The sequence below is a fragment of the Aplidium turbinatum genome, chromosome 4, assembly GCF_918807975.1.
Source record: "Aplidium turbinatum chromosome 4, kaAplTurb1.1, whole genome shotgun sequence".
In the NCBI taxonomy this organism is placed as follows: Eukaryota; Metazoa; Chordata; class Ascidiacea; order Aplousobranchia; family Polyclinidae; genus Aplidium; species Aplidium turbinatum.
In genome coordinates this window covers 33732836-33760470 of record NC_137475.1, presented here as the reverse complement: position 1 = coordinate 33760470, position 27635 = coordinate 33732836, and the positions used below count along the sequence as shown (strand labels likewise).

Genomic DNA, 27635 nt, shown 5'->3' with positions numbered 1-27635 from the left:
CATCCTCCTTGACTATTGTTTGCAATGGCACTCCAATAGTATTATGAGTTGCTTGTAACATCCTTTAAGATTACACACACTAAAGTGTTTAAACTAGCTAGAGCATAGTCAATTTAAGGTGCTACAAAGATATTATGGGGCATTTCAAAATTCTATTTTAAGTAGGCCTAGCAACACCCTCTTATGCACATAGGGCTGTTGTTAAAATTAACCAAAATGTAATTGACGTAGAATAGATGTTTTTCAACTCTTTTGTTTGAGAAATTGGTCAAGTTGTCGTCGATACACAAAAATCGATTTAGCGACTGAATATAAAAAGTAAAGAAACAAGCGAATACATTTTAAAGTTCTTGTAATGAGATTTGAAGAGTCGATGTAACTTTTTCAAAATCTTTCGATCTGCAGTTGTAGGATCAAATGTTATTTTCATCAAAGGAATAAAATGTGGATTCCATCATTTAAGCAAGGACTTTATTTACTATTGATTTTTTTAATCATAAAAACCCAAGCAATTGACGAATTCGATATCGTATCGGAGTTCGATGATGGTCCAGAGAAATCTATGTATTTGGTAAGCACTTTTATATAGTTCTATGTTTTTGGCCAGTGAACAACGTAATGGTTTATGATGTTGTAAATGGCAGGTTGTATATTTTTCATTAGAACATTGCTTGCTTTTGTCTTAGGCCTATATCTTAATCACCAGTCTTTAATGGCGACTGCTGGTTTGAGTACCAAGAGTGTCTGTCTAAGACAGGGGTGACGAACCTTTTTGCGGTCGCGGGCCACTTTGTCAATTACACATGAGTTATCGGGCCACACAACTTTTTAATCGTAACCTACTATGAAATTATGCAATCCTGGTTCGATCCCGGCTTATGCTGGTAGTTGACAAACACCGCTCACCTCTGGGTGTAATAAATTGGGTGGGCGTAGTTGCTGAAGTAAAGGCGGCCGAGAAAAAGAAACTGGCCACCCTACTCTCGTTAGTGCCGAAGGCTTAGAATAATGAGAACCTTATCTTCTCATCCCCCGATGCTTGAATTCAAATATGGCACTCACCTTTACCTTTTACCTACTATGAAACCTTTTAGAAGCGACTCAAGATATTATTCATGAAAAGTAACAAACAGCAGATGAAAGTAATAAAATCCACACAGTTGAAATTATCTTACACAGAATCGAAACATACAGCAGTAAAAAATAAAAACAAACCAACTTGAGCAAAAAGGATGGAGCAACAGTAGGCCTACTTGCACTGATAATGAAGACAGTTTGATTTTCGAAGCGTTTGCTTTCATATGGGTATGATTTCTTCTTTTTTTGGCTCTATCCTTTTTGCTCAAGTTGACTAAATGTTTCGACCATTATGCTCCGAAACAACAAATCAGTTAATGAAATTTCTTTTTCAAACAACAAACAAAAGCCCATCCGAATCATACAGCTGAAGCTATCTAATGCAGCATTGAAGCATAAAATAGTAAAAAAATAACATTGAAGCATTGAATTTTTTTGGTTAGTGCGATTTTTTGAAAAGTTTTTTGCTTGACATAGCGTTCAATATTAGGTCAGACAGACGATGTGGCAACTCAACTGCATAGGCTTACTAAGATTTTCATCTGTCAGCCTCGACCTGTAACGACTTAGAAATAGAGAAAATATTAGAAAAAGAAAATAGCAAAGGAAAGGTGTACCAGTGAAGGCATAAAACAGCTTTGAGATGTCTTTTGTCTTTTATGCATGAGCGATTGTCAAATTGTTTTGCGGGCCGCACAAAATTCTTTGAAGGGCCGCAGGTTCGTCACCTCTGGTCTAAGACATGAAGGCAGTTTGGTTGGACACTAGTTGAAAGCACGGTGCTTTGTTTTGGCAACACATGTAATGAAACAGCTAAAAAAAAAAGAAACAGCTGAAGGAGATTGAGCTGCTCAATTCACCAAGTAAAGATTGGCTTCCTTGCTATATCAACAACGACCAGATAGTCTACTGGCACTACTTTAAAGTAATGACAAACTATTTCTGACAATAAGAAAAAAAAAGACTAAATATAGCCAGCAACAAGAAAATGGTTGAAACTCAGTGCTATACACACTGGCATTGTAGAGTAGACCTGGTTTGATCAACTGCGTAGCGGTAAGTGAAAGCGTCTGTTGGACACTTTCATATTTGTTGGTTTGCCGCCACCTTGGGGAACTTGGTTGTGTCTTGACAGCATATGAATTGAAGCTGATTGGGTGATACCCACATTTTTCTTTCTACCATATGCTGTTGTATTGCGTGTTCTACTTCGCCATCATGGTGCATTGCATTGTTTTGTAAGCAAACAGCCTATTACTGTTGTTGCATATTCTCAAAATGAATGCAAAGTTAAGTGATTATTATTGTGCAGTTAATGATAATCTAATGCGTATTATTCTTAGTTCATGTTTTGCACTTTTGCTTTTTTAGTAACAGCATAAAGCCATAACAGCCTCTAAACATACGGTACCATAGGCTAAATCAGCAACGCATTTACGTATCAAAAAAGCCTGACTGTTACCAGCACAGTGAAGAGTTAGCTTCCTTGCGGAAGTAGTGTTCCTTTGATGCAACAGCTGCGGGTTTTTATGCATCTAAAAGTCGTGACTTTCCAAATGCGTTTAAAAGGTTTTAAAATATTATAAATTTTTAGTTGTTGATAATAATTTTTAATATTTTTATTTTTTTTTTATGAAATATAAATTAATTATTGAAAAAGTATGAAATTAACACCAGGCTGATTGGCTCTATGGTACACCGTCATAAATATGAAATTTGGCTCACATAAATATATATTTTATACATGTGATGATGTTTTTTTCAGGCTGAACAAATAGAAGCTGTTGCTGATTGGAGTTTGCCAAGCAGCAATCGAGATGTACTTGCTGAAGAACTGGAAAAGCTTGCTAATATAAATCAAGACAATCACTCTAAAAAGAAATTTCCAAATCCAAGACTTCCACGAAATGATGTTTCCTTGTGGCCTTCTTTTCGTAAATATTACGAAGAAGAAGATATGGAGGGCATGCATGTGATTTTACACCTTCTTGAGCCGGATTTTTCCAGTTCTAATAACCCCCAAAAGAAAGCAAGTATATACAAATGGTACGTTGACTTTCTTCGAAGTAAGTTCCCAGGAAGAGAAAAGTTAGACTCCATTAAGGGTAAGTTTGTTTTCTTGAGATAACTGCAACCTTTGCTAAAATTATAGCTAGGTCACGTATAGCTGGACAGGCTTTGTGTAAACCCCAAAATGTGGTTGTGCTTTACCAAGGGCCATTTCTTATTTGCCGCGAAATCTGTAGATATAAAAGGAAGGTAACGAAAGTCATCATTTTGCGACTTCAAATGATGTGTTTCACAGTTGTTTACTGTTGAATCCACTCATCATCATAAGAATCAATGTAGACATTTGCGAACAAATAAAGTTCCTATTTGACTAGGCTAAAGTTTCTTTGGTACGACTATGGTTGCCTAAAGCGATCTCCAGGTAGCCAAGACACGATATACTTTTGTCTATTTCAAAAGTTTAGTAGCATTTTTTTTTATTTAATAGATTTGTTTTATGTCCAAGAGACTGATTAAGTTGCTTACCAAGTTTTAAATAAAATCTTCGAAAAATAATGAGCAATGATGAAAGAAGTAGACCTGAATGTTCACGACATATCATGATATCACTACAGTCAGTGGCGCCGCCAGACCTTCAACATTGGAGGGGCAAAATATTGACAGTGCAAGACAGTAGCATAGTCAAAAATTTTGAAAGGGGGGTGTTGACAGCCGTCAGGCGAAGCCCGATGGCGTTTAGCGGCGGGGGGGTTTGGGGGGCCTCCCCCAGAAAATTTTGAAAAATTTCTTTCAGTTTGGTGCATTCTGAGAGCATTTTCAACAAAATTGTGGGTATAAATATTTCTGTAAAATGGTGCTGTCCGGTGGCATAGCAAAAGGATAAGATCATGTTTTCTTCGGCATTTTTCGGAAATAATGCTAAGTCTCTATGTTTTCTTGTTGCTAATTCCTGACTGAGATGTTTGAATGTTTTGTATTGGCAAAACTCGCTCTTTTAATGCAGTTTTGTTTAAAGTTAGGCAAACTTTGTTTTAGAGACATAGGTTGATTGCTTTTTTTGCGAGATTATTACAGTTTTATTATTTATCAATTTTCTTCTTGGTTGATTCAAAAAACGATCTTATTCCGGTAAGTCACTAACTTTTATGCTCTGAAGTCAACCCAAAGTTTAGAAAATGTAACGTCATAGAGGTCATACATCTTAATGAGTGTCAAACAAAAAGCTTTGAGACAATGAAGTTACTTTAGGCTATTTCTGATATATTCAAGTTTTGTATAACGAATAGCTGTTTAGATGTTAATCTAGATCGAACAAGCGATCTCAGCAGTTGCAGATGGCTTGCATCCTTGCACAGTTTGAAGTGAAATTTCATCATAGGCTAAAACTTTTCTTGTAAACAATGTATTAACATCCGTAAATTCAATTTGAAAGGTTGAAACCCCCGATCCCCCTCCCTTGGCTACGCCACTGGTGCAAGACATGCAAGACAGTGGTATATTATTTAATTTCTTTTGTTTTCTACCAGGGCTGGAAAAAATGTTTAGCTTCCGGGAATCTGTTTTTTTTAGAGAAAAAATTTCCCGCGGCTTACAATCACGATAATGAGAACCTTATATTTTACTGATCTCCGGAGCTGACGTAAACCTTAAAAGTCTTGTCGACATATTCTTGATGCCCCCCTCATCGAAAATTGTTCTTTGTATTACCGCTTTGAAGGAGGATTACGACTATGAACAAAAGAATAAATTTTAAACTTACGACTCAGCTCTTCGGAGTTGAGTATCTACTTTGTTTCTACTTTCTAGGCTATGTGTGATTGTGTAATATGGACCATCTTGAGTCTGATGCAAATAAATAAATAAAAAAAAAAATTTTGAATAGAAAAGACATGACGTAATGTCTTCCAACCTTAGTTATATATTTTTTCATTACGTAACGTCTTGTAGGAATAAATTGAAAATCAGTATGATCACTCAAAATGAAAGCAATGGGACAACGAATCCTCACTAAACCAATCAATCAATGGTCTTGTTGCACTGAAGATGACAACCTTATATTTTACTGATCTCCGGAGCTGACGTAAACCTTAAGGCATAGATCTGTTGACTCAATGCAAACCCTTTGAAGGTTGGGAGGGGGGGCTGTCAATTCAACTTTTTTGTATCAACAGTTGTATCTTTAAAACCACTGAGGCTGCGATAACGAGATTTTTTGACTTTTCCTAACTTTTATTCACCTCTATTGAGCTGAAATTTTGAGCGAATAAGGTTATAAATTGAAAGATATAAAGCATTTCTCAGCACATCCTCTGAAATATTTCATATTCTATTGTGAAACATTTTCCCACCAGCTGGATGAAAGTAATTAACTTGGCCCATGTCTCGTTAATCCTAACTGTTTTACAGCGTGAAGGGCATTGGCTGTATGTAAAATAACGTAAAAAAATTTAATCCCAACATTACTATGCACGTTCTTCATTACTCTACCAAAAAATAATGTATAAACTCACGCTACAAATTACACTCAAAAATGACATCAAACATTTCAACGTATATGAGCAGTTCTAAAATTCACATAGTTTTAATTTTCGGATAGGCTATGCTCAGCGTGAATAATTTTACAAAGTGAATCCCAAATTTTGAAACCGTGCCAAAATGACAGAGATATGACTCCTAAAGCATAAGAAGAATTGACAGCCCCCCCCCCTAAACTGAGCAAGACTCAGGAGCCCAACCTTCTAAGGGTTAAAAGTCATGTCGACTTATTCTTGATGCCCCCCTTATCGAAAATTGTTCTTTGTAGTACCGCTTTGAAGGTAGATTACGACTATGAACAAAAGAATAAATTTTAAACTTCATATTTGTATTGAAAATACATGACGTAATGTCTTCCAACCTTATTTTTTCATTACGTAATATTTACCACCACCAAACCACTTTTGACCATCGAATTTGTTAATTTATTATTCGGTAAAATGTTTAAATGATGTCACGTCATTACGCCGATTTGAGATATAATTTCATTCATGACGTCGTATGAATGAAAAACTTTTACAAGTTTTATACTCTGCTGAGATTAAAGAAGAAGCATAAATGATAAATATTGGAGAAATTGATCAGTCTCCTTTACAACTTAAGAAGCGAACAACTCAAAACTGCTGAAACAAAACGTTTTGTTAAGTGAAAGAATCACTGCAAGCAACCAATGCCAAAATTGCGCGCGGAAGAAGTCATGGGAGTGTGAGGTATCAAAAATTTAACAGGTTGTTATTTTTCTACATCAATGTGACGTTAAGTAAAACTTCAAAAAGTCTATATCTTTGCTTCTGTAGAAAATCTTTTTATCTACTGTACAATTTAGTCATCAAGGTTTTCCATACTTTTTTTTAAAAAGAGAGCTTTTACCTCCCTTCCCCCCCCCCCCATGCAACTTGAGTTGACTTACTTGAGGTTGGGATCCAAATATTAAAAAAAAATATTAATATGTATTAATAAAAAAAAAAAAAATGACTACAGTGAAAAATAATATTATCAATTACATACTACATAAAATATATTTTTCCTTGTGACAATTGCAATTTTAATGGACTAATTCAATATGAAGGAGATAAACTTGTAATGCTTTGCGTCAGCTGCCAAATATTGCTCGAATTTTCCGATGGATCCAAACGGGCCTTCCAAGGTGACATGTAGCAGCGTTTTCACGTTGCTTGGAGTTGTGAACTGGTGCAAGATCAGCTGCATCGCAGGACATAGGTATGTCATGTGATGTACATTAACTACTTTATAGGTCCTGACTCCTGGGTAGAGTGTGCTGGGGTAAGCTATACCGCTATTACGACGCATGTCCAAAACATATGTAGGCCGTTTTTTTTTTAGCCATTCGGATTTGCTGTAGTAGGCTACCAGTAAACGTAACGAATAAAAAATGACCTATTTGTGATGTTTTCTATGCCTTTATCTTAGACTTAGAGTAATTATCTTAGGGATAGAAATACTGTCAGGACCATACGTGGAATTTTATTAAAGGGGGTAGGGGTATTCGATTCAATTAAAAAATTTTGACAAAAAATTACACTTTGATATCTTCAAGCTACACATAAAACATTACATTTCCAGTTAAAATACTAAAATATTAAAAAAAAGTTAAAATGGGGTGGCCATGACCCAATCCATTCATGCGTACGCCACTGAATACTGTATATAGCCTACAGTCTACATAACAGATTGACCTAAATCAAATGTTTGATTTGTGCTTCCTATTGCTGTATTCCCACACGTTTCCATGTATTATTGTAACTTGGTTCTGAGCTTGTATTCTGCGACAACGTAACAGCTGTAGACTTAAGTCTATATGCAGTCTCTGAAACTCGACTAAAAGATTTCACAACAAAAATAAACCTACTCATCTGTCGCAGATGCCAGTAGCATATTATAAATACATATTATGTATTTATAATAGGAAATGAGTTAGGGTTAAAGGTTTAGAAGCTGCAACGCATGAATGTACCCTAGCCTTAAGTGTGAAGCAGAAAAAATATTTTGACGTCTTGAATTTAAAAGTCTAGGCAGTTGAATTGCAACGTCTTTACAGAAATAGTAAAAAAATAAGAAAGGCTATATGTTTTTTTTCGATAACCCTACACATATATTCATCCATATCGATAGACATTTTTTTTAATTTTTAAACTTTTTTTCAGATTAAAAAGACCGTTTCCTCATTACGAATTGTGTGGAAAACCCACAAAGTACAGATGGACTTTTGAATTAAGAGGTCTAGAAAAGCCAAGTGCGAAATGCATTGTGGGTAGGTTTTGAATGCACTAATTTAGTGGTTTTCAAACTTTATGTGCCGTCGCCCTCTTATAGAAATCTACACATTATCATTGTTCCCCTGCAATGCAAAAAGAGGTAAAGTTACGAACAAACTTGTTACAGATACATAAAATAAGTAGACTTCTTCTTTTGGCTTTATTTCCACTTCAAGTGGGTTCGCCGGTGCAGACTTGACAGACGAAAAAACAGACAAATAGACGAAATAGAAGTTTTCTCTTTCTCTCTCTGTAATAAGTTGGTTTGTAACTTTACCTCTTTTTGCTTTAGTTTAGACTAATTGCAGTAAATGGTGTTTCTTCAATGACATTAATGAACTTGGTGATTCCCGATAAGCTTTTTATCATTTGGAGACGTTTTGGTCTAGTACAATTGCACATCACCCCGTTTGCTGATGGAAAGACGAATTTTTTGTTTTGATACAGTATAGCAATAACGTCACGGCTGAAAACCTCTTTTCTACCAAATAAGACGCCGGATATGAAGAAATCCATAGTCTTACTTCCTTTGATGTGAGAGGGTATTTGACAAGTTTCGCAATCATTCTAACTTTTCCAGAATGCACAATTACTTTTCTGTCGCCTCCTTTGGGTTTTCTGCCTTCCCTATTGCATTTATTTAGCCTCCCAGGGGGCAATATCGCCTACTTTGAATCACTGCACTATTGATACTTGTAAAAGTGTTATTGTCTGTAAATTGTTCTGTCCACGGGGTACGATGAGTGAACACGAATTTTCCACCACGTTAGCTCAGTGGTTAAGCGCCTAATTCAAGATCAAGCAGCGTTGGTTTGGCTCTCGAAAGCAACGTAATTCAGGACTGTTCTTCATTCAGTAGCACTTACTGGATGGAATAATTCCCTGGTAACAACACTGCAACAACTATCGAAAACTTCACTTTGCCAAACTTCACAGTTCACACTGCCTCGTTAACCGCCCTGCGTGAAAAGTCTCAACAAGTAGGCTATGTGAAACTGCCAAAAATAACGTATCAGAGGCTCTGTCAGTACGAGAGTAAAGATTTAAAACTAATCAACCAAAACTTTCCTGGAAGTACGTTTGTAAAGCGAGCACCTCGATTGCTCAGCTACCTATGTTTGATTTTTTGTTCACGTTCACGGACTTTATTTTGGTTTGTTTTTGAACTGTGATCAAACCCCAGGATGTTGTGTGTATGTCACCCAGGGCCTGATTAAAGCTCACGGGGCCCGAGGCACAGCTAAGTTTAGGGGCCCGTATTGGCAATCGCTTTCGATGTCATGTACTCTCTGCAAATGATGAAAGATGGGTAGTTCAAGCAAAAGTATAACTTCATAAATATTAATTTAGGATGAATGGATTAGGATGAATGTATTGCTATTATTCACGACATTAAGAAATACCAACTTCATATAAGAAATACCAACTTCAAAATATAAAAATATTTTATGCAAAATTGACCTTAATATGCAAATTTAAACATTTTATCAAGTCCCCTGAACGCAAAAAATTGAAAATTTTGTTGTTCTAAAAAAGGGCATACCCATGAGGGGGCCCCATCAAAATACAAAACTAATATAAAAAACAATATTTTATGCAAAGTTGACCTGAGCACGCAAATTTAAACATTTTTTTGGGCCCTCTAAACTCAAAAAATTGAAAATTCTGTAATTTTAAAAAGGACATAGCCTAGGCTACCCATGAGGGGGCCCATTCGACATACGGAACTAATATAAAAACAATATTTTATGCAAAATCGTTGAAATCAATCTTTTTATCGGGTGAATTTAGACATTTTGTCGGCCCCCCTCGAACTCACCGGCCCGATGCAATGCACCGGTTGTCCCCCCTCTTGTGGGCCTTGCCTACGGTACTAATGTAAAAAAAATTGGGGGCCCCCAAAACCAGGGGGGTTGAGGCCTGTGCCTCATGGTTAATCGGGCTCTGATGTCACCCCATCATGCACGTGTGTGCACACGTCATTTTCATTCATATGTCCCATCTGCTGGGTTGCTTTCATTTCAGGTATTTCAGCTTCCAAGAAGGAACCTTGTACGACACCACAATGTTTCGAAACAGGTACATATTTGAATCATTTTATTGCACTACGTTGCCTTCCGGAAGTTTTAAATATGAGTTATAATTTTTAAAGCGTCTGTCAGTCTACATTTGATGTACGTATTTCAAGTAATATTTGCCGGATTCGTAATAAATTACCTCTTCGTTAAATACGCTAATAACTTTTTAGCTGCAATCACGATAGGATGACGCAGCGGATAAGGTACTAGCAATAATGCAAACCTTGTTCGACAACCGGTTGAAGCTGGTTGTGGATGAACACTGTTATCTTCTTATTCTTAAAGGCTCAGGAACTCAGGCGTGGGCTTCTTCGTCTTCTTCTGGCTTTACTCCCAAGAACTGAGCATGGGAACTTTACTATAAATAACTGCCGATGGGACACTTTCTTTATTTTACTGTATAGCTGCAATGGATTAAAGGGCTCGATTCAAGCACAACAATTCTGACAAGCGTCGGACTCAAACAACGTTTTATTTGTTAAAAGTTGAAAGTGGTTCATACAACGTCGGCTAGCTTACGTTCTGGGCTACCGCACGTGCTCACTCTAGTTATTAATCTTTTTTTTTTAGCTGCATACTACATGAACAAAATTGACTACTCGGTGGACCCATGCGATAGCTTCTCCAAGTACGCGTGCGGAAGATGGGTAGAAGAAACACGAATACCAGAATATCGAAGCAGCTACAACACTTACGGCGTAATACGCGACAGAGTCAACTCACAAGTTGCTGGTATCGTCACATTGTTATTTTTATAAACAGCTCATCGTGGGTGAAACGTAAAGCCGTCTTCACGTCACCAAACTTTTATGTTAGCTCTGTGAAATCTGTTGACGTCATATCACAAACATTATGAAGAGTGGTGTTCATCCCTGGGATGGCTGACACCGCTCAAGAGCATGCAGCTGTGTCTTTGGCAAGACACTTAAAGGCATGCCTGAAGGTGGTCACGAAGATTGGCTTCCTAGCCTTCCTGTCCAGTTAATCCAAATCTTCAACTACCGGGCGTAACCTGGGTACGGCGACCATCGTATTTTAGTTAAATACAGTAGTTATCTTAAAGTTGATTTAACCATAAATCTAATCGTGGTGAAAATTATTATTTTTTGTAGATTTGTTACACAAGCCCGCTTCTTCCAATGATAGTGATGCAGTGATAAAGGCCAAGACATTTTATGAATCGTGTATGAATACACGTAAGTATGGTGATGTTAAAACAGCGTTGCATAACAGAAACTGTACAAAAATTTGTGTAATATGGTGGTCAAATATTAGATAAGCTACTCATCGAGAGGTTAAATACGTTCTAACACACACATAATAAGTTTATGATCAACAAATGCAAATTAATGCAGTAGCGGAGAGCGTCGATTTGTCGTGGTTATTACTCAATGAGTAGGACAAAAGTTTGACCTACGTTTTTTTGCTATGAAAATCTATTCTAATTTTGAAAAAAATTGGGGGGTTGCACCTGAATTTTAACAACACCAAAAATTACAAGCGAAATAAACAGCATTTAATCCCAAAAAGGAAAAAGATTGGCAAGGTGGTTTTCAGGGCTTGACACAGAAAATTTGGCAAGTGGTATGTTGGTTGCTTTCACTTTTCACAAATCCCACCCCTTGTAGCCTATCTACTGCTGAAAACACGCGATTCCTATTCTTTCGGTTAAATCAGTGGTTTTCAACCATTTTGGTGGAACGGAACCCAATGAAACATTCAAAAATCTCGAGGAACCCCTGTTCAATAATTTAATTGCCTTATGCAAAAAACATCATTTGATTAATAAAATTAAATTAAAATACTCATGTTCAGATTTATTTATTTACAATAAAAATACAAACTGTAAAAAATTATATTTATTTGCTCATAAAAAATTCAATGAGAAACTTGAGTCTGGTGTTTCTTGCACAAGTGTTTAATATTGGGTCGTGTATTTAACAGTCACACACGAAGTTCATCTTCGACAGACAGCAATTGTGCTCGCCTCTTGTGCTTGATGATTATATTTAAGCAATATGCATATTATAATAAAATAGACTCTCAGGTTAAATGTAAACTTGCGGAACCCCTAGACTTACTGGCGGAACCTTTGGGTTTCGCGGAACCCTGGTTAAAAACCACTGGGTTAAATCAATGAAATATGATTGAGCGAGCGAAGCGAGTGAGAAATTTTACAAAAAAGGGAAAAATTACATGTTTTTTCCTTCTTGTGAAGAGATCTTGGTGGTCGTGAGTGAGAGTGACTACAGTAAGTGTCCCCTTCGGATTTCAAAAATAAGAGTCTGATTTTCTAAAATATAAGTGCAACTACTATGTTTCCATTTAAATGTTCAGTCGACAATGTACTGTAAATTACTGGCATTAAAAGCTGGTAGACAGAAAACCAATTTACATTAAAAACAAAACAATCTTCCACAGAGCTACTTGAAGAACTGGATGCAGCCCCTTTGCTGAATCTACTTCAAAACGAATTAACATGGCCGATCATTGAAGAGGAGTGGACAGAAGATGATTTTGATTTTGAAGCAACTGTGGCAACACTAAGAGGGAAATTTAACAACAAAGTCATGATGGATTTTGTAGTTCAGAAACATGATGGAGAATACGCTCTTGAGGTAAGGAAAATATTTAATTTAATGACATAGGTCATAGAATAGACTTAGGTGCTAGCATGGCTACCTAGAAATACGGCCTAATTTGTCACATTTTGCCAATTTTTTTGGGGTTTTGCCAACTTTTGGTAATTGTCGGAATAAAATTTTCTAAAAATTATATTTTAACGTCTTTTTTATTGTCTTTTCCAGGTGACACAACGAGTTTTAACATCATAAGGCATTGAAAAATAAAGACAGTTTGATTCAAATTTTTTTAGTCAGACTTGTAGTCTAATTGGACATTTTTGAACTTACTTTTTTTCTTTTTCAACTGCTTCCTCAAGGAAACAAAAATGTTTTATATCATTACGAGTCAGTAAAAAAGTAAACCAGGAAAAATCTTAGGAAATTTTATTCAGACAGTAGCAGTAGCGGTAATTAGAATTTGCAAAACGTGATAAACCAAGTCGCATCTCCAGGTAGCCATGGTGCTATAGTAACGTCAAAAATGTATGCAATATGTAGGTAAAATAATTAATAATTGACTGAAGTTGACTTTAAAAAGATTCAAACGCAAAGTGTGTTTCATGGCTGCACAATGATTTTCACTTGCATATATTACTGGCATATCTACTGTATTGTCTTGAGCATTGGGTTATATAACTCATTTTGGAAATAAACTCATTGCTGTGTATGAAATAACATAAAACATTTTCCAAAATGGATGTTTGTTCTGACAATGCTTTCATAGTGAAGAAAAAATGTGAAATATGGCATGTTTATTTTCTGTTTAGTCGCTGAAAGGGAAACTGCCTCATCGGATCTCATATTACACTAACAAACATCTCAGAAGCGTAAGTGATATAATTAGTGACGTTAGTAGGCTACCATGATGTTGATTGTTTTGTCACCACATTGCCTTAACTTCGGTTTAGGTTCTATATCTACTTTAATTCTGGCGTTCACGTCAGAGATTTAGCCATGGATGACTTGGGGAAGCAATCGTCCCCCCTCCAAAAAATTTATCTTGCCACCCAAAATGAGTTTTTAATACTTTTTACAAGTTTTTAATGACGTTATATCATATGGTTTATATGATCATGGAACTTGTCAGGAACCGAAGCTACACCCTCACCACCGGTAGCTCACGGCGAAGCAGACTGAGACGCCTGAAAAACGGCGTCCCACAGGGATCGGTCCTGGCTCCACTTCTTTTCAACATCTACACCCACGACCTGCCCACTACGATCTCCGCAAATACGCTTATGCGGACGACCTGGTAATTCTCCACTCCACAAAGTCGTGGAAAAATCTAGAAGACACCTTGAGCCAGGACATGAAAACTCTCTCAGCATATCTTCAGAACTGGCGACTGAAACTCAGCGAAACCAAAACTGTGGCAGCAGCTTTCCACCTCCACAATCGGGAAGCTGATCGTGAGCTACACGTCCAGAACAACGGAAAATCTCTGTCCTTCTTCCCCGAACCAAGATATCTTGGGGTGACACTGGACAGATCGCTCACATACCGCCACCATTTGGTGTCACTGCGCAAGAAACTCACATCCCGCGCTGCGCTACTCAAGCGCCTGGCAGGTTCTAGCTGGGGGGCAAGGGCTGACACTTTGCGTATAGCAGCCTTAGCCCTTGTCTACTCTTCAGCAGAGTACTGTGCACCTGTTTGGTGTCGCAGTGCTCATTGCCACAACATCGACACTGTCATAAATAGCGCCCTGCGCACAGTGACTGGATGCCTGCGTCCCACACCATTGGACAATCTCCCCATTCTCGCTGGCATCCAACCCGCTGAGCTTCGTCGCGAAGAAGCCACTCTGTCCCTCGGTCGACGGGCACTGGAGCCTAACCACCTTCTCCACCACAAGATCTCTGCTTTCCCAAACGAGCACCCCCGTCGACTGAAATCAAGACACCCATTCGTGCCAGCTGCTCAACTTCTTATCAACGAAGCTGATGTACAAGACATCTCTGCGGCTGCTTGGGCGGACCATAAATGGAGTTCTGAATGGAAGTCAAGCGCCACCAGACTCTATTCGTTCATCCCCGACGCCGACACATGCCCCATCGGCCTAACACTACCAAGACAGGCATGGGTGCGCCTCAACCGTCTCCGTACGGGCGTCGGGCTTTTCCGTTCAACCATGCACCAATGGGGAATCGCCTCTTCTTCCTCCTGTAAATGTGGTGCCGAGGAACAGACCGCAGACCATATTATCAATGACTGTTCCATCTTCAAGCCACCTAACGGAGTGGAAGGTCTGCGTGTCATGGATGATGAAACCAAAAACTGGCTGCTCTCTAGCAACTTTCCAGTGTAGTCCGGGAACATCGTGAATCTGGGGTGGTAAAAAGATAGACCCTCGGCCCCAGAGGCTCACACGACGACGACGACATGGTGAATGACGTTTCAAAACTGTTTAGCTGTGTCCAGTGGCCAATTTTTAAACAAGTTCTTTATTTAAAATATCAAAGTGTTTGCCCCCCAACAGTCACTTTTGCCCCCTTAAAATTTTCTGTCTGGCTACGTCACTGGTTCACTTTAGTTTCATTTAATTTTCAATAACTAGCTCAATGGCCGAGTAGTTATCACTTTCGACTGTTGTGCTGGTAGACCTGAGATCGATTCCAGGTCGGGTTATAACGAAGACTTTGAAAGGTACCGAATGTGTCCTTACTTGCATAACGCAGTGAGAGTAAATCGGGCAATAATGGTGAGGATTGATGACATTGTAAATATCATGCAAAATTAAGAATGAGCTCTGTCGCTAAAAGACCTGAGCAATCAAAGAGCGACAATAAATAAACTATAACATCATTACTATGTTTTCGACTTAGTTGCCTTGTGTCGTCGCAAGCAAGTGTACGTTATTTTATTATTATTTTAGTTATTTTTGTCGGGGGGTAGGGGAACACTTGAACAAATATTTCCTGTACATTTTCTACTAGTTTGACATGATATAAAAATCACTAATTGCTAGCTTATTGGTCTGTTTTTTATCTTATGATCTTATGTCGCTACAAATGCAAAACTAACACATTGCATATGCTTCAGAAACTTCTTGGATACTCCAAATTAATAAAAGACATTGCTGAGATGTTGGGAGCAAAACCTTCCGTTGCATTTGTTGACGTTGTAGACATGATGCGTTTTGAAGAAAAATTGACCAAAATGAAAAGTGATGATTTTGAATTAGAAGAATATCAAGTGCTGACAGTTGAAGAAATGAATCAACGTATACCAGAGGTAAAGTTATTGACTGTCACCGTTTTTTTCTATCTCTTACCAGGAAAGAGACTTGGAAAGGTTCGATGACGTAGTTTAATGGAATATCACCGAAAGGCAGTCAATTAAATGTCGAATAGTTCTACTAGTGAAATGATATATGAAAATTCTTGAAGGACTGTAACGAACGGCTCAACACAGTTTCTCATGTAGGCCTAACTCTAATTTCGATCACAAATTATATCAGCACCAACTCTCATATACTTGTATTCAATTACTTCAACTCTCAATCAACAACAATCTCTGCACCTACCACCAGCCACTACAATAAGAATCCACAACTCATAATGAATCATAATAATCATAATAAATCATTTACGCAAATTACACCACTATTTATAGTTCTGTCAAGTTGCATTACACATAAACAAGCAAGTTAAAGAAACTTCTAGATTTCACGTAGCAGTAGAATGTTCTTGAAATACGTCACATAATAAAGATTTTGCAATTAAAGGTTACTACCGGACAGTAACCGATAATAACATATAGCCTAGCATAAGAATTCCACAATCAAAACAGCACGTTCGGTCAAGATACAAAGCAGCCCGTCGCGAGACCTTGCACATTGATTGTGACATTGACTAAAAACGTTTAAGTCAAAGGTAGCTAACGTAGCCTATAGTTTTCATAAAACTCTATCAACTAAATAATTAAACATGGATTCGAAAATTATAACAAAATAATAACTGGGTTATAGAATAGTATAGCTAGTGCTGTGACGCAGTGCCGGTCTTTGGGATGTGCAAACCGTGCGATCGCACAGGGCCCGCAAATTAGGGGGCCCGCAATTTACTCAGAAAATGCAGTAATTTTGTCATTTTCAATGGAAAAATTCAACAAGTAAATTCAACAAAGGAATTAGCAACAAGAAAACATAGAGACTCAACGAATTCAACCTATTTCGTCACCTGAACATTTCGTACCCTGAAAAGATGGAGAAAAAAAACGACATAAATGAAGTCGCTACTCGGAGTTGCCGCAAACATTTCAAAATTTCTCGATCTTTTCAGGAGACGAAATAGGTCGAAATTTAATTTTGTTACACGATTTCAGGGTACGAATTTTTCAGGGGACGAAATAGGTTGCATCCAGACTCAACATAGAGACATAGCTTTATTTCCGAAAAATGCCAAAGAAAGCATGATCTTATCCTTTTGCTATGCCACCGGACAGCACCATTTTACAGTAATATTCATACCTAAATTTTTGTTGAACGTGCTCTCAGAATGCCCCAAATTCAAAGTAATTTTTCAAAATTTTCTGGGGGAGGCCCCCAGACCCCCGCCGCTGGTTGTCGCCTTCGGCGATCGCGCCGCCACCACTACCCTTCCCCTTTCAAAGTACTTGGCTACGCCACTGAATTGGATTATTGTCATTGGGGCCCGCAAAGCATATTCCGCACAGGGCCCGAAATACCCTAAGACCGGCACTGTGTGACGACTGCATCCATTACGGATATGTGTTCATCTCAGCCATTTCACACGGCAGATAGTTTAACGCAGCTAAACACTTTATTCCTTGTAGTCTGTGTTGAGTGCTCAACAAAAACGGAGTTCAGCGACATTGTTATAATTACGTCTTCGATGTGTCGAGACAAGGTGTCCAGCTTACATTTATCAAGACAGAAACCCATTCCTATTTTATCCACTAATCCACCAAGTTGATCAAAATATTTCGAAGCCTTAGAACAAGTCCGACCCGTTAGCTGAGTGGTTAACGTTCCATTCAAGATCAAGCGACGCTAGTTCCACTTTGGATATGTGCGCTTGAGCAACACGGTTTAGGACTGGTCTTCGTTTAGCGGTACTTAGTGGACAAAATAATTCCCCGACAACAACACTTCAACAAGACAAAGGACCGCAAGGCATCCCGCCTTGTTGCCAAGGAAGTATCTGCCCTGTGGCGAGTGGAAACACCACCAGAAGAAGCAATCTCTGGATACTTCACTCCAGAAGAATTCGCCACCGCCCTCCGCCTAGTGAAACCACACAAGTCTCCAGGGCCGGATAAGATCTGCCCTGAGCTTGTGCTCCATGCTGGCCATGCCCTAAAGTCCTGGTTACGTAGATTCCTCTCTTCCTGCCTGCACTACCTCACAATCCCAAAAATCTGAAGAAGAGAGCTTTAGTAGTTGCGATCCCTAAGCCTCACAAGCCACCAGAGGACCCAAGGAGCTATCGTCCGATATCCCTCCTCTGTGTTCCTTTCAAGATCCTCGAAAGACTGATCTATGCCCGCGTCAACCCAATCATTGACCCGCTCCTTCGAAAAGAGCAAGCTGGGTTTCGGCGCGGAAAATCCACCGTAGATCAAGTCACACTCTTAACCCAAGACATCGAGGATGAATTGCTTTGAGTCAAAAAAGAAGGCCGGCGCTGTCTGTCTAGATCTCACAGCTGCCTATGACACCGTATGGCATCGCGGCCTTACTTGCAAGCTGCTTCGCCTGCTTCCTGACCGACATATGGTTCATATGATTATGGAACTTGTCAGGAACCGAATCTTCACCCTCACCACCGGTAGCTCACGGCGAAGCAGACTGAGACGCCTGAAAAACGGCGTCCCACAGGGATCGGTCCTGGCTCCACTTCTTTTCAACATCTACACCCACGACCTGCCAACTACGGTCTCCGCAAAATACGCTTATGCGGACGACCTGGCAATTCTCCACTCCACAAAGTCGTGGAAAAATCTAGAAGACACCTTGAGCCAGGACATGAAAATTCTCTCAGCATATCTCCAGAACTGGCGACTGAAACTCAGCGAAACCAAAACTGTGGCAGCAGCTTTCCACCTCCACAATCGGGAAGCTGATCGTGAGCTACACGTCCAGAACAACGGAAAATCGCTGTCCTTCTGCCCCGAACCAAGATATCTTGGGGTAACACTGGACAGATCGCTCACATACCGCCACCATTTGGTGTCACTGCGCAAGAAACTCACATCCCGAGCTGCGCTACTCAAGCGTCTGGCAGGTTCTAGCTGGGGGGCGAGGGCTGACACTTTGCGTATAGCAGCCTTAGCCCTTGTCTACTCTTCAACAGAGTACTGTGCACATGTTTGGTGTTGCAGTGCTCACTGCCACAACATCGACACTGCCATAAATAGCTCCCTGCGCACAGTGACTGGATGCCTGCGTCCCACACCATTGGACAATCTCCCCATTGTCGCTGGCATCCAACCCCCTGAGCTTCGTCGCGAAGAAGCCACTCTGTCCCTCGGTCGACAGGCACTGGAGCCTAACCACCTTCTCCACCACAAGATCTCTGCTCTCCCAAACGAGCACCCCCGTCGACTGAAATCAAGACACCCATTCGTGCCAGCTGCTCAACTTCTTATCAACAAAGCTGATGTACAAGACATCTCTGCGGCTACTTGGGCGGACCATAAATGGAGTTCTGAATGGAAGTCAAGCGCCACCAGACTCTATTCGTTCATCCCCGACGCCGACACATGCCCCATCGGCCTAACACTACCAAGACAGGCATGGGTGCGCCTCAACCGTCTCCGTACGGGCGTCGGGCTTTTCCGCTCAACCATGCACCAATGGGGAATGGCCTCTTCCTCCTCCTGTGAATGTGGTGCCGAGGAACAAACCGCAGACCACATCATCAATGACTGTTCCATCTTCAAGCCACCTAACGGAGTGGAAGGTCTGCGTGTCATGGATGATGAAACCAAAGACTGGCTGCTCTCTAGCAGCCTTCCAGTGTAGTCCGGGAACATCGTGAATCTGGGGTGGTAAAAGGATAGACCCTCGGCCCCAGAGGTTCACACGACGACGACGACAACACTTCAAAAACTATCGGAAACTTCACTCTGTCAATCTCGATAGCCAGCTCTGAATCAATGGTTCAATGCTTCTACAAGTATGCTAAACTGACAAAAATAACTTATCAGAGACTATGTCCCTCTGATTATAAAGATTCAAAGTCATTCAGGAAGATGCGAAGAAAACATAGACTTTGAAAACATATGCTTAAACTTCAGAGCTCGGTATCGTCTACTTTATACTAGGCCATTATTAGGCTATCATACCGTGCTGATTTTTTATTATCCTTCATGCGCTTTTCTTACAACTTTTTTCTACAATAGTAGAGAACCGATATGCCTGATGGATGGTAGACACAAAGATTAGCTTTCTTGCATTCTTGTCCTCTTTCAAAGTCTATTTTTTTTGAGAAAAAAAGTAATCTATAGGTTGTTCTAGGCGTAAGTTAGCGACATTAAAACTGTAGCTAGCTTAAAGTTCTTTGATCTTCTGTGATTGTTGCAGGTTAATTTTCTAACACTCCTAAGAAATATGCTTCAGTACAAGCCTGTGTATCGTTCCACCACAATTGTGGTATGGGATGAAAACTATTTGAAAGATCTAATAAAGTTGGTAAAGAACACACCAAAACGGTAATTTACTTTGGATTTTTGTGATACCTGCAGACATTAAAAAATGTTGTCGCTAATTTATGTCCTTCGGATCTTCGAAAAGAGGAAATTAAGTTTTGCAAAAGACTCTATACTTGCTAAACAATCAATTTTTTGTTCATTATACTTTTTTACTACCTTTTATTTGGGTTAAGGTCAATTGGACCCTTTCAAGCATAATTGTACAACAGAAATCACTGATTTAAAGATTGTTTCTTTTTTAAGACCGAATATAAACTTATTAGTTTTTGTTATAAACCTTACCTAATTAAATGCAAGTGTTCTCTGCGTTTCGTACATAGATTTAAATCAGCTTAGCTACTCATATTTTTTTTCTAGCCATAATTGTTGTAGCCATACAAGTAGATGAGAAGGCGTTCTTGGCAATGTACATTAATTCTGCATGTATAGCCCACTAATGTGAACTTGCTTTCAAGTTGGTGGTGTCTTGACTTGCAATACATACACTGTATAAATCAAGTAAATCTAAATGAAATGACTATTATGCCTGTCAAAGTACCCTTTAAAAGCTTGTTTTACCTGTAGTGAGATTTTTATGTTGTTATTCATGTGTTAGTTTAATTATAAAAATTTACATATAGCCTAAGATCGTACATCATTTTTTTTGCCAACAGAGTAGTTCAAAACTTCATGGTTTGGCAAGTAGTGCGGCATCGAATCCAGAATCTGAACAGTAGATTCATGGAACGGCTTCTTGAACTGCAAAAGCTTGTCGAAGGAACCAAAGCTTTGCCTCCTCGAAAATTTAAATGTTCACAGGATCTTATGCTTTCTATGCAAGGTCCAACCAGCAAGTTGTTTATTGACGAATATTTCACAGATGCAAAGAAAAAAGCAGTGAGCATGTTCTCTCTACATTCGTTCCTTTGTGGTTGTCAAAAAGTAGTTAGTAGGATTCCTGTCAATAAAAAAATCATGTTTTTCAATCTTCTTTCCAAGTGCTATTTAGATAGTAAGCAGTAATTATTTTAACGTTTGATACCAACACACGCGTAAGCCAGGCCTATTTAGATTTTTTTAAACTTTGCTGCAAACCAATAGCATGCATTTTGAACATTTTTATTACTAAACTTGAAAATTTTAGGTAGGCTATATATGATATTTATTATAATTCTTTAAGTGGAGCTCTCTTAATTAATTTCTGAAGTTTACCTGAATTTTGTTTTATAATGCTTACTTATATAAATTCAGTAGAAAGGATGCCCCTTCAGCGAATAACTGCTTGTTGAGCTTATAGGGTTGCGTTGTTAAACGTTTTCGGCAAGAACTCTTTGCCCTCTTCAGAAAATAACTAATACATCTAAACAAAAAGCAAACAAACAAATGACTGTAAATAATGGTAGTACTGTAAGTGACTGATATAAATAACTGCAATATGCAACTACACAACCCTAAGATCAACAAGCAGTTATTCGCTGGAGGGGTATCTATCTTACTGAATTTACATTAAATTACATTGGTTTGAGGATCAGAGTATATATACTATACGGACAATCACGATTGTAATATTGAGCTAACAAGGTAGTTTTAGAGTGAAACATTACACTGACAGTTAGCAAAATTCACCACCATCTTAAACCTTAATTCATCGTAACATATTCGATAAAGGTTTATTTTTGGAGGTTTCAAATGGTTTGAAATTGCATTTTTTTATAAAGCAACATTAAAAAATAAACAGGCTACTAAATCAAATAAGTGAAAGTTAGAAGTTAACAGTGGAGTTTTTAGCATGGGTATTTTTACTTTCAGGCTGAAGAATTATTTGAGTACATACGCAAAGGATTTATTGAACTGTTAGAAACCGAATCTGACTGGATGGACGATAAAACAAAAGAGTACGCAAAAAGGAAAGCTTTGAATATGAAGACAAATGTCGGTTATAACCCAGATATATACGAAAATATAACCTTTTTAAACGAACAAACAAAAAAGGTAAGTTATCGCTAAAAGCAAATGTGATTCTCAAATTTATTTTTAAAATTGACTTACTTTACTTACTCCCGTACATAAAGGAAAACAGCGTAAACCAACCTCATACATGGAGTTTAGAGCTTTGAAAACTGTAAAGTATTATTTTGATTTTAAGTGTTAAAATACAACTGTGTTTGCTTTCTGCATCTATGACTTTATTTGCTTTTATTTACAGTAAAATTTTCTACTATTATCAATTAGTTGTAAGTGATGAGTTTTGTTATTTTTCTAAAAATGCAATATTTTATCTCATTTTTACTTTCCGAAACATCGATTGATTGATTGATTGATTGTAGTAATCTTAATCCTCTGAATAAGAAGTCTTCTTTGAGAGATTTTTCGTAGCAGCTCCCCATACTTATAAAGGCTTTAAACCACTGGCGCAGGCCCAGTTATTAAAATGTACAAAGTTTCTTCTTGTTAAAGTTTCTTCTTGTTAAAGTATTGTTGTCCGTAAAACATTTCAACCACTAGGTGCCGCTTAACGGAGAGTCGTCCTCAAAAGGCGTTGCTCAAGCGCACACATCGAGAGCAGAACCAAAGCTGCTTGATCTTTTCGTTTCCTTAACATACACATGTATTTTTTCTTCTGCAGTTGAAAGTCTTTCCAAACGATTACTTTGGTAATTACGTCCGCCTGTTGGAAGACATAACGCAGCGAAAGTTTGATAAGCTGGGCCTGCATGAAGATTCTAGTGAGTTCTTATATGATACCAGAGCAACAATGGTGAATGCGTTTTACGCGGTTCGGGAAAATGCAATGAGTGAGTTTACGAGTTGTAAAAATAGAGGTACACCTAATCGCAGTCATCAAATGTTGCCATTTTTAGATCGTTTCAACGTGTGGCGACGTTTAAGCGTTGTAAAAATGGAAACTTTTTCTAGATGAATGTTATTTATGCTATTTAGCATTTCTCAATTATTATCTTTTTTCTTAAGCATAGCCCATATATAGCAGTAAGAAAACTTTGTTAACACCTGACTTTACGAACGAAGAAACTGCAAGATCATGCGACGCTGATTCGACTCTCGGGGTGCTCGCTTGAGAAATGCATTTCAAGGACTGCTCTCCATTCAACGGTACCCATGTACCACAGACAACAACACTTTAACAATCAGAAACTTCACTCTGTCAAACTTGGTGATCGGGCTTGAGTCAGCCATTCAAAATCTCTACAAGTATGCAAAACTGCCAGGATTAAGCTCTCAAAGAAGCTTCTTCAGTTAGGGGATAAACATTTATCCTATCATTCAACCAAACGCTTTTAGTTAGATTGCACCATGTCAAAAACTTACAATAACTAAACGTTTAACTTTGTTTTGAGCTATAAATATATTGTTTCCAATTTCGTAGTAAGAACTTATGCAATCATTTTATGCCTGGTTGCTTGTCCAGCAGTTTCATTAAACTGTCATAAAAACGCATAGGGCCTATGTCTTCTTTTTAACAAAAATATTTGTTTCCATTTCATATTTATAAATTTTCTACGTCACATTTTTTAAAATAAAATACGTCAACGCTGTACTTTCTTTTTTTTTTAAGCAAGAGAACATTTGCCAAGATTGAAATGTTTTATTTTAGTTTTACCATGTGGAGAAATGCAATACCCATTTTATTGGGGAGACAAATATCCAAGGTATGTTCCAGTTAAAATGAACGATTTTTAATAGCACTTTATCTACTATTACGATATGTAAAATAGTTTTCGATATATGAGTCTGCAAGTAAATTAATAAAATAAGCTTAAAATTAATGAATTTGTTATAAATAACATAGAACAAAAAAAAAATCACAAATGTAGCCCAAGTAGACTACAAGAAATCGTCAGATAAAAATGCAAGTAAATTGTGATTTTCTTTAGAATGTTTCAGTTTGGTGCCATTGGAACAATATTAGGTCACGAACTGACCCATGGATTCGATGAAAATGGTAGAAAGTTTGGGATTGACGGAGAGCTAAACAACTGGTGGTCTCCTGCATCGCTCAAAGAGTTCAATCAAAGAATTAAATGCCTTGAGAATCAGTATAGCGATTTTTATTGGGACTTAGCATCAGATTATGTGAGTTGTTTTTGTGTAATTTGTTACTTGTTTGTTTGTTTACAACATGCCGCAGTCACTCAAGATAGCCAATCCCTCAAAAAAAAGTTGATTTGTAGCTTTTGTTGAATGCTAGATTTAAATGACAATACTGTATCTATAAGTGTTGGCACATCACTTTCAGCATGAAAACTCGGCAAACTTATTACATGCATTAATATTACACAGATTGAGTTTTGCTTTCAGCAGCATGATTGTTGTTGGTTTGGTTTTTGAATCTTTATCCTCGGATGACAAATCCTTGATAGGTTATTCCTGGTAGTTTCGCATACTTGTAGAGGCTCTTGACGCAGGGCCGGTTACCAAGATTGACAGAGTGAAGTTTTCCGATTGGTGAAGTGTTGTTGGCGGGGAATTATTCCTTTCAGTAGGTGCCGCTGAATGGAGAGCAGTCCTGAAATGCGTTGCTCAAGCGCACACCCGGAGAGCCGAACCAGTGCCGCGTGATCTTGAGCCTGGAGCGTAACCATTGAGCTAACGGGAGGAGGTTCAACTAATGGTGAACCTTATGAAACAATAGCACTCTGACTGCAACACCATTCGTTGTAGCACATGACCATTGACCAGAGAACTGTGTTTCGAAAGTTAGTGCAAACTGCTCCTACCGCAGCGAACTCACAGCATCAAGCTAAAACAGGTCGTTTGTATCTACATTTGTGAATCAATATTGAAACTCCTTCAACATATACACCGTTTGCATGATATAGCCTATGTAGGCTATACCTTAAATTTATTTTCATATGTTTTATTTTGTAAAAAAAAATCTATAACAAAATGCGAAAGTTTGCACATTTCATAAGAAACCATGGTGTCTAATCAGACGTAGCCTAAGATGTGTGTTTAACCTGTGTCCACAGTAAATTTTTCGCTTACGGTCTGCAAGAGAATCGTTTGTGACTGGTAGTGGTTATGGTAAAGTATCAGAAAGCCGGGACTATTATTATTATCAAAAACGCCGCGGTTGCAAAACTTTTGAAATACTTCACCTAAGAGTTAATGAGTTTAAAAGATTTGTGCCCAGCCTACAAGATAACGTTTTTTTAGTTCTTTTGTTGTGTTAGCACAAATAACTGGAGATGTGAGTTTTGAACTGCTTTCTTAGCCGATTGATATTTTGTTTTTCAGCTTGATGGCGCCAACACCTTATCCGAAAACATAGCTGACAATGGAGGAGTTCGAGAGTCATACGCTGTGAGTGCTGTTTCAAAAGTAAATTTTTGTAATAATGTTTGCTTTAATAATGTAACTCTCACAACAAAGCTGACAATTGATTGGAACAGGTTACTCGATGACTACTGCACAGTGTACATGTCCCTTCTCTGGTTTAAGCTGTGTGTTGTGTATGTGATACTGTAGCCTGTAGCCTACGCTGTGACAAATGATTTTATCATTATTATTGTGAAATAATACAAAGTGAAATTAAACAGCTACAGTGCAATCTAGAGTAGGCTACAATCACCTACATGTAGGCCTACTCTAGATCTGTGTATAAACTATTTCAATGGTTTCAGGGATACCACTTGTGGTTGAAGTCTAAAAATATGACAAGTGAGAAAGTGGAACCGGCAACGGGTTTCACAAATGATCAAATGTTTTTCATTGGTTTTGCAAATGTAAGTGCATTTATATTAAAAAGAGTTTTATTTGACCAAGAAATTACTTTTTGCATTTGTTTTTAGTTAAGATGTTTATAATTACGATACATCCTTGATCACAATTGTCAGTTTTGCTATCTACGCGTCAGACATTTACTGTAGACCTACTCCAAACTAACTCTCATAAGGACTAAGTTACTTGGAGTTGTAGATTTATTTGCATGTTTGAATTTTTAGGCAAGGTGTGCAAAGTACACTCCCAAAGGAGCAGAGTTTTCTATCGTTGAAAACGTTCACAGTCCAGGAAGATTCAGGTAAATTAGATATAGAATCATACCAACAGATCCCATTGTCCCAATCATGATCATAATCTTATTAGAAGGTGCTGATGATCCTTATAGCTCAGTGGGTAGTAATCAGGCGGCTATGCAAGCGAAGAAACGGCATAGTAAAGCAACGATGCTTCAACCCCCGAGGTGTGTGTTTATTCAATTTGCTTTAAGGAAAGCTCTCAATCAGTTTATTCAGCTCAATCGAGAAAATGAAAGGCAACACTTCATCATCAAACGGAAACTTCACACTACCGTTCTTGATAACCGAGCCTGTATTAGTGTTTTAAATCCTCTTGAAGTAGGTTAAGCCTAACTGCCAGGAGTAAAATTTCTAAGACACTTTCTTATTCCGATGAAAAATATTCAAACCAATCAATATTTTGTTGTAAATTACATTTTTGTTACGTTAGGATTTAGGCACCGGAGTGTAGTAAAAAATTACAGATAAAACAAGTGTTCCGGCCATCAGGCTGGCCTCTCAGACTCATGTGACTAGTCAAACTATTACAGTAATTATTGGTCAGATCATTCAAGATGCGTCTTTTGTCATTTCGCATCTTGTAAGCTAACGTTCATAAAGAATAGCAACATGCATTAGTTTTGTTTTTCAGGATCGATGGTTCTTTGCAAAACTTTGCCAAGTTTTCTGAGGCGTTCAACTGTCCACAGGGATCATTTATGAACCCAAAAGACAAATGTGTAGTTTGGTGACATTCTTTTAAGTTCATTTTTGACTTTTGATGAGCTTTGATCCACTGTCACGCTGCAGTGTTCAAATAACGCCTTTCAAATGCTAATAGTTAATATTAACAATAATTTAAAGACAGTTGGCAATTTATCGATCAAAAAATAAAGAGCCTAAAATGTAGATACTAAACTCATGTTTAGCAAACATTTATAGCACTGATGATGAAGACAATATAGTTTTCGAAACGTTTGCTGAACATGAGTTTAGTATGTACATTTTGGGGTTTTTCATTTTTGATTAACTAGTAGTTGTTTTACCAAAAAGCAACGTTTGAAAGAAACGTATTTGAACTGGCGTTGTTAAACTTTGTGGACGACACGCTCCACACAATCGTGGAAGATAAAACAGTTTTAAAAGTGAAATTAGACTATGGCAACTCAGCAGTGGAAAAACATCTTCTTTCATGGGTGATAACTCTGTGGTATACAATTCTCACTTCCAAGTGATCTTTATGGCTTCATATTCAATACTGTCCTAGTGTTTAGTCTGCTTTTGGTATGCAAAATCGTTACAAAATTGTGCAATAAACTTTAAAGTGGAAATCAGCTTTCGCAGTTTAAACTTCTCTATCCT

General features: G+C 38.1%; 1 protein-coding gene across 1 annotated transcript; it reads left to right on the top strand.

Moving 5' to 3' along the window:
- Positions 1 to 424: 424 nt before the first annotated feature.
- LOC145768781 (phosphate-regulating neutral endopeptidase PHEX-like) lies at positions 425 to 27603 on the top strand. The gene is made up of 20 exons (XM_082580372.1): positions 425 to 571; positions 2843 to 3182; positions 6720 to 6843; positions 7788 to 7894; positions 9924 to 9977; positions 10547 to 10708; positions 11089 to 11172; positions 12398 to 12594; positions 13368 to 13427; positions 15643 to 15834; positions 20150 to 20277; positions 20931 to 21153; positions 22066 to 22248; positions 22883 to 23051; positions 23870 to 23924; positions 24150 to 24348; positions 25513 to 25578; positions 25899 to 26000; positions 26220 to 26296; positions 26926 to 27603. Exons 1-20 carry the CDS (start codon positions 443 to 445, stop codon positions 27023 to 27025), a joined length of 2751 nt encoding a protein of 916 aa, XP_082436498.1. The 5' UTR covers positions 425 to 442; the 3' UTR covers positions 27026 to 27603.
- Positions 27604 to 27635: the final 32 nt, after the last annotated feature.

Coding starts and splice junctions, on each gene's coding strand:
- LOC145768781 (XM_082580372.1), top strand. CDS start 443: ATGTGGATTCCATCATTTAAGCAAGGACTTTATTTACTATTGATTTTT. Junction 7,895..9,923: donor AAGTGCGAAATGCATTGTGG/GTAGGTTTTGAA, acceptor CTTTCATTTCAG/GTATTTCAGCTTCCAAGAAG. Junction 11,173..12,397: donor TGAATCGTGTATGAATACAC/GTAAGTATGGTG, acceptor AATCTTCCACAG/AGCTACTTGAAGAACTGGAT.